This window comes from Anser brachyrhynchus (genome assembly GCF_964034855.1).
Source record: "Anser brachyrhynchus genome assembly, chromosome: Z".
Taxonomy (NCBI): domain Eukaryota; kingdom Metazoa; phylum Chordata; class Aves; order Anseriformes; family Anatidae; genus Anser; species Anser brachyrhynchus.
In genome coordinates this window covers 13,346,183-13,359,854 of record NC_137697.1, presented here as the reverse complement: position 1 = coordinate 13,359,854, position 13,672 = coordinate 13,346,183, and the positions used below count along the sequence as shown (strand labels likewise).

Here is a 13,672-nt window from a genome sequence, read left to right as displayed (position 1 = left end):
AGTTTTGTTAATTAGAAGACAAATATTCATTTTTTACTCTGTCCTGTTATAAATGAATTACAGCTTTTATGTTTGCTACTTTTTTGTTACATTATTGGTATTCAGGTTTTCAAGGAAAGAGATTTAAGAAAAAATATGGTGATAGGCGTATTTAGTGGAATTCATATTAACAGTCTCTTCTTGTCTACATTGAGTCTCTCTTGACACAAGCAAAAGAAAAAAAAAAAGGATGAATGCTAAACACCTGATTAAGGTGCTTCAGCCTTGCTCTGACTACTTAAGTGCTTGTTAAAAGCATTAGGCTTTTAACTCTTATTGGCTTCCAAGAGTTTTGGAAAGGGTAGCCCACAAATCTACATTCCTCAGCCTTTCTGCCAGGACCGGTAACCACAGTCAATCAGTATCAGTCATAATAATGCTTTGATAACACAGCTAAATGCCTGTTCTAGAGTATCAGTGTGTTTTCCATAGAGCAATGAGAGACTTTAAAATAAAAGTATTTTTGATGTTACAAATACAACTCCTTCACATTTAGTTCTGGAGCCCTAAGTAAATTTTCCGTATAAAACCAATCCTAACACATATTTATTAACTAAAAATCTCTTTAAGATTTGACCTTTACTATTCCCCCGCATGACAGCTCTATTTTCTTTCATACCTGGTAAATTCAGTTTTATGCAGGGCGACTGGTTGTCCTTTCCTACAGGGCATTTGTATACATCTCCTGTTCTTTTCTCAGGCTGGCCAACTAATGGAGAACCAATAAGTACCCTGCAAATGAAATGTTATCTGAAATTTTCTTCTTTCAAAAAAGGTTTGAAAGTCAGCAAATAAAACTTACATACAGAACACAGATACAGCAAGTTCTGCACAAACAGTAGAGGACGGAGAGCAAGAAAAGTATTATGCTCTTTCAGATACAATAAAAAGAAGCTATTCTGTCTCCTCTGTAATAAACAACACCGAAAGGAAATATACCTATATACCAAATTACACAATAGAGTAACATTACAAAAAAATTCCACTGAAAAATACAAGCAGCATTGGTTGGTGGATGAAACGTATTATAAGTAGTACAGAAAGAGATACATTTTTTATTTACATCACCTTGATCTTTAATATATTTTAGAAGAAAAAATATTTTAAATGCTAAGGAGGGACCAAATGCACAAGAAGAGGGTCACAGGCACCAAGCAGAATTCAGTTTTAAATAATGTGAGCCAGCATTTTAAAATACATCATGTAAGGCTTTTTATCCTGAGCAGTTAAAAAAAAAAAAAAGGGGAAAAAAAATATGTTCAGAAAATCTCTATTCTGATACAATATTTTGTAAGCATAACAAATTAGCATTCAGTCCTAAATCCATTTTCAGCAGAAAATGCTGTTTAGAGAGAGACACTGTTTTTGTTCTCACATCCTCATCAGCAACACTAAATAGCCCAGCATCACCCAGCAAGTAACTGACTCCGTTAAATGTGCAAGGAAGAACTCAAATTAAATTAGAATTCACTGCACACACTGAAAATAGAAATCCTGCCATTAAAAGTAACAGTTCAGTAAGATTTGCTCGTGGACACTTAGATGATTGTGAAGAGTTACTGAGAGAACTATTTCTACCTTTAATCATAAATTAATGAGTCTAGGCAGAAGATACTTGGATAGAATGACATAATAGGTAAGATGTAGCCTACAGATGAAAAGAGCTAGAAAGGAGATTTTAAATGCAGTACACCATTCAGCTTCTAAACAAATATACTGAAACAGCTCATCCAGTAATTTTTTTTTTTTATTAATAATTTCTAAAGCGAAATAAAATGGTCCAAATACATACTGCATCTGACTGATCTTTCAAGCTACACTCTGTAATGCATTTTTAACACCAAAACTTAGAAGCATGCACCAGGACCTATTATGCATCCTTGACTTCTGTTTAACCACAAAGAAACTGAGTGTGCTTGACATTCCAGAAGAGGTGATCAGTACTTAGCAGGATAATGTCCACATGCTGTTCTTTACCCAGAAAAAAAGAAGATCCCCATGAACTGAGATAAGTGGTTTGAAAGACTACTCTGTCTATTTGCCAAAAGGATTTTTTGTTTTTATTTTTTTATTTTCGGGGACTCTTTTGAGGAACTACTTTAGTCAGGTTTACAAGACATCTGATGCTGAAAATCTGTCTGTGGTATCAAGGTAGTGTTATAGCTCTTGTCAAAGCACCACAAAGATTTATATATTTAAAATACCAATATGCAGATTTCCTGCTCTGTATGTTACGCTGAAGGAAACTTGGAAACTTGAAAATTTAGCAGAGGCTCTGGAGTTTTATTTCAGAGATGTTCAGACCTAGCATGCTCGTTTAAATTCCTGTCTTCCTTCAGCCACTGAAAGAGTACCCATTTCTGGCTCATAATATTTTTTGCACTTGAAAGGCTTCAGGGCAGTCTACAACAATATAGCTTACTCCACAAAATCCCAGCTCCTAGAATGGATACCATTTCCTGAAGGTCTAGGTTAGCTCAACAAAGGTCACTATTATCCTTTCATCACCCCCGTGCAGAAGTGTATTTAAACATCCTGCAACCTGGACAGTCGAGAACTAGCATTTGCAAAAGCAGGCTCTGCTATTTCATTTTAGTGATCATTCCCTGCGTCTAATAGAGAACAGAGTGCTGCAGTGGTGGACAGACTCTAAGAATCAAGCAGGTCTGGTGCTGCAGAGCAGTGTGACCTGGCTGCCAAGTGGCCACATGCCCTTTGTTCCAGACTGCTAGGAGTCATCTCTGAGGCTTATCATGAATGTCAAATTACTGGCGAAGCTCTTGGAAAACCAGAAAAATCAGCAAACAACAATACAGCCCTCAGGTTTCCCAAGCCTTTTATCATTCAATTGCTATTTCAGTCCTCCAGCCCTGAGATTCACCTGTGATGTTCATTCTTATGCATAAGCTGCTTATCAAAAGACTGAGAGGCAATGATATTAGTAAGCACATCAAAATGCAGTCTATAATTCAGCAGAAAAAGCAAGGAAATGGCAGGTTAAGAAGGTGGCTCCAAATCCCAAATGCAAATATATTGCCAACTGCAAGACACAATTAGACCTCCAAAAGAGAAGAGGGAGAACTGCATTACTAAATACTTAGAGAAATCTTCCCACCAGTCCCACCAAAAACTCAGTTCTGGCAACCACTGACAGAAAACTTTAGAAAAAACAGGTTAGGCAAAACAGGAGCAATTTCACTGGTGATATATTAATAGAAGGAAAAGATGAATCATTACTGTCGTGACTTTTTTTTTTTTTTTTGTGAAACAGAAAAAAGATGGTTCAGGCATACATAAAGCTTTCTTAGCTCCAGCACACAGGTAATTTACCCACTTTGTGAACTCATTTATTTCTTTGAGAAAATTGATGTAGATATAGATTTGAATCTTTGTCTCCCAGTGTATGGAGATTTCTTTAGGACTGTTCATAGATTTAATAAATACAAATAAGCCTGACAGAAAACTGACCCTTAGTTATGGGGCATACTTAGAAAAAACAGTATAGAACCTGAGTCACTGAATATGTGTTAATTTGCAATTTAGACAAGAAAAGCAGCTTACCACTTTCCTTCCTCATTTTCATACTGTTGAACTGTGTACCCAAACATGTCTTCCAGAGGCCCACTGAAGGTCATTGAATTTTTCACATCAACATTGGAAGAGGCAACGAGATGAAGGAGAGCTGTATAAAAAAAACAAAAAACAACGACAAAAAAAAAATCACAACATGTAACAATATGCATGAAAACCCAAACTTTTCAGAAATCAAAGTTCGGTTACGACTTACTGAGGGTTTAAGACAGGGATTGAAAGTGGTATTTTGAATATATTTACCACAGCTGGTAAAAGATTTAAAATGTACTTTCTCACACATACATATGCATCTATATTCACAGACAGATTTCTATAGCCAAAACTTAGATGTTAGTTTTAAAAGTCAAAATTACTGAATTACTGGTCAACATCACTACTTATACATTAAATAAGGCTTTTTATCTTTTCTTTATTCTTCATTTCAAGCAGTGATCTCTTCCATTCTTGTCCTGTTGAAGGACAACCACTGACTTCCATCTGCAGAGCTATTTAATACAGAACCAAAACTTTGATGAATTTGTAGAACATCAAGACTAGTTAAAAACAATTATATACATCTTTATTTTCATTTCAAAGAAGCATTTCATGATCATTTACTGACATTTAACAGTTACATAGAAGTATCCAAATCCATAATACTTGCTGCACGTCAAAGCATTCAAATGATGTCCAGTCAGTCACTAAAATACTTCTGTGTTATTCACCATTGAGATGATGACATTCTCATAGAAAGTTTGTTACTATAATTAAGCTCCCAAATGGTCAGTGCTAATCTGTCCCTCTCAGCATCACATTCCCTGCTTAATTGAGTAAAATCATCACAAAAAGACTATTTATCACAAAAAGACTATTTATCACTGAGTAGGTATTTCCGGTTTCACTGGACAGCAGAAAAAGGAAAAGTTTCTTTTGTGTTATTTCAGTTTTTCTTCCTCCAGTCAGAGTCAGGAAATAAAAAGAAGTGGACACATTAAAATCGTGTTTACTTTTACTCTTCAGAAAAGATTCATTACAAGCAATGAGAAAAAATTCATGGCTGATGGTCTGAGGGGAAAGCATTTGCCGGAAAAGTACGCATTCTTGTCTTAACTACTTGCATTCTCTGTCTTAACCACTGATATTTACTTTTAAATAATGCTGCCATGTCTCTTCATATGCAATAGAGGTTTTTCTCTTTTACTTTCTTTTTTCTTTGGAGTCATCAAAGAATAATCAAAGTCAACAAAATTGCAAAATTTAAAAAATCAGTAAAATTATCATTGGCTCAAATCTTTTAACTTAATTTTCAGAGTAAACGTAACAGCTATTATTATTATTATTAATATTTTTATTAATATTTTTTATTATTTTTATGAATATCATACATATGGTATTCTGGCCATCATTTAAAATCCCAATTTACCTCTTAGTCAGTGAAACTGTTTTAATGAGATTATCTGCTAGAGTCTAAGTTGTTTAGCTAAAGAAGAAAGGTAGTTGCAAAATCCATCCATGTCAACTCACCTCTTCAAGACCTCTGGAAGTCTGTTCACTTTAGCCCCTGAATGAGATGGGCAGAACATCCTTCTAGAAGTCTTTTCCCTCTTGTTTACCACATAAAACATAATTTGATTTTAAAAGGCACAGATTCCAGTTCATCTCTTCAAATTTACTTTCTTCGAAGGCTATTGAAGGTTACATATGCAGTCTGTGTTCTGTATAACTTCATTACACATCACAGAACCATAGAATCATTAGGGTTGGAAAAGACCTCCAAGATCATCTGGTACAACCATTCCCCTGCCACCAGTATCACCCACTAAACCGTGTCCCTAAGCACCATGTCCAACTTTTCCTTAAACACCCTTAGGGACGGTGACTCCACCACCTCCCTGCACAACCCGTTCCAATGCCTGACTGCTCCTTCTGAGAAGAAATGTCTCCTAATTTCCTGCCTAAACCTCCCCTGGTGCAACTTGAGGTCGTTCCCTTGTGTCCTATCACTAGTTATCTGCGAGAAGAGGCCAACCCCCAGCTCCCCACAACATTCTTTCAGGATGTTGTAGAGTGCAATAAGGTCAATAACAACCCCAGTTTCCTCAGCTGCTCCTCATACGACTTGTGTTCTAGACCCTTCACCAGCTTTGTAGCCCTGCCATGTCAATGATACCCTTTCACATCATTCCATTCTCTGCTGAAAGAGGAGTTTCTTCACAGTACAACATCGGCAACTATTGTGATTTTTACAGTGTGTTCATGGTACTAAATTGTCTTGAAAATTTCTGACTCTGTTACACAATACACTCAATCCCTATAGTTTTAAAGAGTACACTTCTGATCCTCATGGTTATAACAGAAAGTCTGAAAATCTTTGAAATGTTAAAACAAGAAAACTAGATGACAAACAGAAAATGCCAGCTATTTGCTACTACCCCCTAAAAGCCTTCTGATTCTGATTGAGGTCAATTCAGAACCAGCAATAATAATGGTTCTTAAAAGACAGAGCTAGAAGAATTCAAACAAGCTAGGACTGGTCAGAAATAAAAAGGAGGTGACTCTCCACATAGCAGAGAATAGAGATGGAGACTTCGTCAACAAAGGATATTTTGGATGCTAAATATCATATATTCAATGGATAACTGAGTAAGCTAATGGAGGTAGTTAGCTACTGCAGGTTACAAACCATACAGAAACCACATCAAATTCAGGAATTCCCCTTAGCTGGAAATATTCTGAAGATGGAAGAATACACAGGAGGAATAACATATATGCTTTCTCATCTATCTTTTGTCTCTGGGTATCATCTTACATTTACTCCTGAAGACATGACACTGGACCAAATACTTGATTTGATCCAGTATAGTTATCCTTTTCCTCTCAACTTCCCATTCAATTTTAGCTTGAAATCAGATGCTTTGAAGTTTGATTTTTGTATGCAATTTGTGTGGCTTATTTTCATATGCAGATGTATTACACAACTTCCTGTGGCTTCTATGTGCATCATGAGCTAATGATTTTGAATAAAAGTAAGGGTTGTACTACGCAGTGGAAGATTAATTTATAAATACTTAATAAAGGTATCTTACTACATTTCCAACAGATTGCTTAAAATGAAATCTTACTTTTTCATTTAAAGATTTATTGAAATCTGCAGATGGTAAATGGAAAAGTGGAGTTTACAGTGACCCATGTTACACTATCAGCTAACAATAACTCCACTTTTATGACTTTCATGATTTTTTTTCATTTTTCAGTACAATGTTGTATACAAACCAGCGTTCACAATATTGAAAAAAAAAATGACTGTGACTGAAAATGATACTTTATATTAGTAATAATTTCTAGCTTGTATACTTCCAGATTTCCAATTTCTGTCTAAGTTGTAAGCATTCTCTTCAGGTTCTAGCAAACTGGTGTAGATAAAGTATAAAGACTACTGGCAGAAGTAGTGAAAAAAATAAAAGCTACAGAAAAGTTGGAGAGAATTCTTGAAGGGTATAGGGAATAGTTGGAAAAAATTTCTTTTGAGGCATGTAGTACTTGACTATATACTTAATCACAGTTATTGTAGGTAAATTAAACTAAGATTTTGAACCATTCCATGCCGTGTTAACAGAATGACTAAAAAGACTGATCAAAGTACTGATCAGAAATACAGAATATAAAAGTTTACCAGAGGATAATACTGAAGTTCCAGCTTTTAGGTTCTCATTTTATAACAAATGAACCACTGCAGAAAACTGGGATAATGACCCTCTCACTGCTGACTTGAACGGAGTAAGAAAACTAGCTGGTGCACATAGCATTTGTAGCTGGGCACAGTTTGTACCTGCGCATGAGAAGTTAACACTCAGTCACCAAGACAGCAAGACAAATATTATTGTAATAGATAATTGCAAGCCTAGAGTAGTAGCTCATACTTGTACGGTAGCCACTAATATATTTTTTTTCCCTTCTGTTTTATTTAACTGGAGTTTTTAACCAAACTTTCATGTCATCTGCCTGGTTATTCTGGTAAACTATGCAAAAAATGCTTAAAATATATTTCCCCAGGACTTGTCTGCGTGCCTATTGCCTGGTCACTCTAATCTTTGCAAACAGAGAACTGCACAGAGCCCCCATGTTTTCCAAGTATGTCAACATAACCAGAGCTGCAGCACGTCTAACTAGCACCTGGCTCTTGACTGATGAAAAAAAGATAAATCACCTGCAATAGATGACATTATGGAGAATGACTTAACCAAGAGAAGAGAGTACATTCAGTTAGGATATTTTGTCTGTGTATGGTCTGTAGCAAATAACAATTGCATCCTCTATAAACAGTGGCTATTCTTGGAAAGGACAAATTCGCGTGTTACATTTAACATTACACGTTGGCTGCATGCTAATTTTCCCCACCAGCATGCGGTCAGAGACACTTAGTCAAACACTTCCTGCTGTAGCATTTCAGAAGTCTTTATTAGTTCTTTTGTATTTTGCAAGAAGACAAAGAAACAAAGCAGGTCTAAGTGCAGTTAGGAAAGAAAAAGTAGAAATATATTGCAAAAGTACGCACAACTGGAAAATACTGGGAAAGTCTGAAGAAAGAATGTTTTTAGGAGAAGAATTCCAGACTGCATCCATCCTGGATAATTAAAGAAATTTAAGATTAAAATAAAATTAAAATGTTGTATTGTCTTCTCATATTCAGGGACCTCTTGCAAAGAAAATGACAATGACAAAGTGCTTTATTGTCTTGCAGTGATACTGTAATGGTATTTTAAAGATCTGCAAACAACATAGGAGTGCAATACAGAACACACCGAAAGCTAAGTGACATTAGGAATGATGTCCTAGCTTATAAAGCAGTATCTAACAGCTCTGTTAGAGTATTTTATACCCATGTTGCAAAAATCCTATCTCTATTGTACTTTAATAAAACAGGTGAAGAAAGAAGCTTATGTGGAAGTATCCAGGATGTTGGTTACTCACTGAGAGGAGCAGGACTGGGAGTACTGGCTTTACCTCCCACGACACCTGAATATGAACACAGCAGCATATGGTATCATGCTTTGCAATTAGAAAAACCTTTCACTTGAGGAAATTGATATCACCAAGTGCTGACACGGTCAAGTTTGTGCTACTGCTCTCAGCCAGCTGGAATCCATCTGTCGAATCTGTGTGTGATTCTGTGTGAAAGAAAACTGGATCTTTTAGCTGCATCACCACAACAGGACTCAGATTCAGGGCTGGTCTGCATCTGGCTAGTAGAAAGGGAACATTAAACATGTATCTGCTTGCAAAGATACCTATAAAATACTATCTGTAAAATGGCTCAGGCATACAGAAGTAGATTCTTTGCTGGTAATTTAAAGGGGAGAATCTTCACATTTTATTTTTACCTCACTTGTGATAATGTCACTGCAGCATTATACACATCTTATGAAAAAGACATTTAGTCACAGACATTTCAAGTGAAAGAAAATATGGCTGCATGGTACAATTGCCATCTGTGAGCTTGGAGGCTACAGTGCTTTGGCCTTAATGTGGAAGGCCACAGAGGCCTTCATAGGAGTTTGTGCTGCATTCATTTCTGGCTGGCTAACTACCACTGTATTTCAAATAAAGCTGAATATTAAAAAAAAAAAAAAAAAAAAGGAGGAGGAAAAAGGATTAACTTTTGGAACTTTTTCAGTAGAGCTTAAATCAAGCCTTTCATTTTTCAGGGCTACAAAAGAACCTTTGTATAATTTTGCCTCCAGCTTTTTTTCTTTAATCTTTAACCTTTGAAAAGCAAAAGACTGATTTTCTGGAATAAGCCCATATAATTAAAAAAAGACTTATCATTAAAAGTAGATAAATAACCAAAAAAGTAAAAGGAATGTGTATTTGAAAGTGGTTCCAGATTCAGTAGCCACATGCTTTTCAAAGCCAATTAAATGCTTTGTACAACTCCATAAATAAAGCTTCCTTTGCCAGTTTTTGTACTGAATAATTGGTACTGGAAAACAGCTTTATAATGCAGTGTCAAGCCTGAAAATATACTGAATCAAAGCTTTGTAATGTGATCCCAAATGAGTAACACAATGCAACATGCAAAACTCCTGTAAATGTAATAGCAGAGAACAAGAATACGTCCCCTACTCAGCAGTTGTCAGAATAAAACCATATTGTTCAAAGTTTGCAACCTTTGAAATTATGCCTCTCATTAGAATGATTCTTAGCACTTTGCAGTTTCTCATAGAAGGGAGAAAAAGACTTAGAAATATTCAATCACATACAAAAAAAAACATCGTGAGGTCAGCCACTAGACTTGTACAGATGTACACAAGCTTAGAAAATTTAGCAGTTAGATGAAAGCCAAACAATTCCTAGAGAATGTTTGAGTTCGGCTCCAGTGATCTCCATCCTATCTTTTGGGTATAGTTCTTCTATCAATACTTAACTACGTTCAAGTCCTACAGCCTTTGTGTTCCCCTCTAGCCCCATTCTCCTTTCTTATCAAAGACCATTTCCTCCAAAACACCCCACTATAACTTTTGCTTCCTAATATCTAACTTGATATACCAACCCTAAGGACCTTCTATCTCTGGACCCCTTTTAGGTAGAAGGTATTTATAGTCATTTGTTATTAAATCATATTTCACACAAATGCATGGTTAAAATGATCATGTATATTACTTTCCAGAATGAAGACCAGAAGCTTAAAATGGAGCAATTTTGGGCAAAAAAAGTAACTGAACAAATGAGAATTTGTTAACCTAAAGAAAAACGCGTTCTTCACAACACTCTCTAAAACTGCTCACAGACCTGTAAGTTTTCTTCCACAAAAAAAAATTCTCCAGTTTGATGAGAAGAGTTGAATGTGTTTCAATCGCTTTTCTATGAGCTTTCTAACTGCTCAGTTATGCTGGATCTCAGTTTTGCCAGCTGTTGTCCTGCTGCTGTAAGCTTTCCTCTGTGTAGCCTTGTCTCAACTAGCATTGCAAGTCAAGTACAGCTATTGTTGGGGGAAACACATGCCAAAATCCTTAGCAAACCCCAAACCCTAAGTGTTTTTTATCTGACTTCACACAGTTAACTGGTCTGCTTTTCCTATGCCAAAATGCATACTTTAAGTATTTCCAGTTAATGTTGTTAGTATTGTGCTACATGAAAAGCCCAAGTAGATTCAATAAGAATCATATATTTTCTTTTATACAAGTATGAAGCTGCTTGACTATCCAAAGCCTCATTACCGTTATCATACTAAATAATTTCTAAATATGTCTAAGTATTCTTTTCAGGTTTCTTAAGACTTTAACTTCCCTAACACTTGCTTCGTGTGTGTGGGGGAGCAAACCCCAATCTTGTTCCACTCAAACAAGGAGCTCCCGTACCTTTTCCAGCTTATGTAATCACAAAGATCACTTTATATCAAGCAATAGCTTCTTCAACATTATGCTTATGATTAAATCCAAAGACGTAGCTGGAACATGCAATAGGTAGCCCAACTGCTTAAAAAAATAGTGTGATCATCATTACATATGACAACTCCAGTATGGTTAATAATCAGTTTTTATGCATCTTTGAATCAGAGAAGTACTGTACAATATCAGAGTTGAAGCTCATGTAGGAGCTCACAGAATCATAGAATCGCTCGGGTTGGAAGGGACCTTGGACTACAGAAATGTATCAGAAATTTCAAGAAAGAGATGATAGTGTGATGCGTGTTCAACAGTAAGCATCATGCCTATTCTCTACTCAAAGGAGGTTTATTTTGATGAATTATCTGCAAAACATTCTACACCTTTCATAATCTCAGTGTATTAGAGCACAATCAAGAAAGCAGAAAGCACGAAATACTAGTTGCTAGCCAAACATGTGAGTTGGAATAAATTACTACCTGTCGGTGTTCAAATGTGAATGTCAAATGCTGTTATATCTAAGTTTCTTTTGAATCCATGCTTTGTAACCATACTTTCTCTTTCCAACTAACAAAATATCTTTAAGAATGAAACGAAAATACCATGTCAAAAAATACTTGAGAAAACTAGCAAACACTGCAATCAAGTTAATGTACTTTTGAAGGTGGATGTATTGCCACTAGGGTGCTTTTTATACATTAAAAATACTGTTCTCTTTTAAAAGAACATGAACCACTGCACACACACAAAAAAATACTCTGTCAGCATATGTCACGAAACTTAAAATTGACCATCTATAAAATTGGCCAGTAGGTACAGAAATGATCACAATTCTTTTTGAACAGTCTGGAAAATGTGATAATCACATAAATGATGGGGAAAAAAAAAAAGCCCAGTTGAAAACTCTTGTTATTATCTCTCCACCAGGACGAAATATAGTTTTGTTTTTGTCTTCCTGATCTGTTATCATTATTCATGATTTTTTTCCCCAATTGTTTTCAAAGACTGTCAGGTAAATTTTCTCAAAAGTCAGCAGACTTAAGGCTAATACCAGAATGGAAATGCTTCAGTGGCACTAGCAGCTTTCTGAAAAGCAACAACTTTCATTTTTTCCATTTCTTTACTACACAATGGCTACAAACTCCTTTCTTTCATCACCTTATGCTAAGCATAATCATTGGCTGTCAGCTGAATCACAAGGCTTCAGGAAGAGAAGAAATCCTCCAAAAGAAAATGCAAATATCCTGATGTCATCGTCTCACACACAGCTAACCAAAGTACTATGGAACTTAAATTCAAACCAGTTTCTATACAGTGCAGCAAAAACACACAATGTACACGCTAAAATTGATTAGCTCATATTTGATATCTATAAAATTTATCAATATCAATTCAGCTGTGATCCAAGAAACTGTAATAACTGCAGTGAAATGGAAAAGATGGAAGCTCACAAATCTCTTTTCCTTCAGTGCAATATACCTCCGTTAAGCAGTAATTTTGGAGAAAAACAAAAACAAACAAACCAAATAAAATTATGCAGAGCTTGAACAAGGAAAAATTCCAGAGCCTAGCAGGGATGTACATACTTTGGAGTTAAATTTCAGATGTGTATACTAAAAGAAAACAACAACAACTTGCAAACTATAGTTGAGTTGTCCAAAGAACTCCTTTCCCAATATTTCTGATAATACAGCATCTATGATAATTTTGATTAGAATACACTACAACATTAGTTTTCTTCATCTAAGCCATCTTCTAGTAGAGTAAGAGGGAACCACTATGTTGCTCCAATTTTTTATTTCATGACTGCATGAAAAAAGAATTCCATGTTTCCCTCTTTAAAATATTTACTTCCTAACTTTAACAGGGATTTGAAAACTCCAGAACCTAAGAAGTCTTTCTTAGCACCTTCCTTAACATTATTTTATTCTTAGTCCTCCTTTATTTTTCAAACTTCTTGTATCAAGTTCAGCTCACAATGAGTTGCAGCAAAATGTAAAACAAATGAATTTTTATGAAACTGAACTCCATTTAAAATGCGCAGGGAGAATCTATGACAGCCTAATACAGATAGCACTTTTACAAAGTAAAGTATCCTAGTAAAGTTTAAGCTCTATTCTTTTTTTTATTTTTTGTGTGTATGTGTGTGTGTGTGTGTGTGTAGTTAAATAGTCATACATGCAGTTTTCTGAGAGCAGAACAGGACAGTAGAGGATGAAACCTGCTGTTACTAAAAACTCATCTTGGAAGGTTTAAAAATGCTGGACACTGAGATTAGAGTGATAAACATGAATCATTATCCAAATAGCTTTTTATTGCTTTTAATCTATTAATTCTTTGTAAAGAATCAACTATATCGCCAATAATATTGTTCAAGATGTCGTTTTTTACTTTTTTTTCCCCATAACTACAAAACATAACTACAGTGGAAATATAGTTGCTTAGACATTGCTAGAGGCAGTAATGGGAAATAAAGTCCCATATTTGTTGAAATGCTGGAATGACCCCAGATGCCAGCACCATCACAACATGAAGCACCTCTCCATCCCCAACTGTGCAGCAGCCAACAGGGGATGCCTGCTTTGTCCTGTGGGAGCACAGCACAGCAGCTGCTGCCTGTTTAAACAGAGTGGCACAGCCTGCTTACAAGCAGTATCTTGAGCTTGTCTCAAGCA

At 35.7% G+C, this 13,672-nt stretch overlaps 1 protein-coding gene across 2 annotated transcripts in view; it reads right to left on the bottom strand.

Annotated features, from left to right (window-relative positions):
• The window catches only part of ITGA1 (integrin subunit alpha 1), an 80,153-nt gene that overhangs the window by 47,611 nt on the left and 18,870 nt on the right, over positions 1-13,672 (bottom strand). For both annotated transcript variants that reach the window (XM_080572989.1, XM_080572988.1), the window contains exons 2-3: positions 3,601-3,721; positions 659-771 (exon numbers count right to left, since the gene is read on the bottom strand). In XM_080572989.1, coding sequence (XP_080429115.1) covers positions 659-771; positions 3,601-3,674 — 187 coding nt within the window. In that variant the 5' untranslated portion in view covers positions 3,675-3,721. The remainder of the gene's footprint in view (positions 1-658; positions 772-3,600; positions 3,722-13,672) is intronic.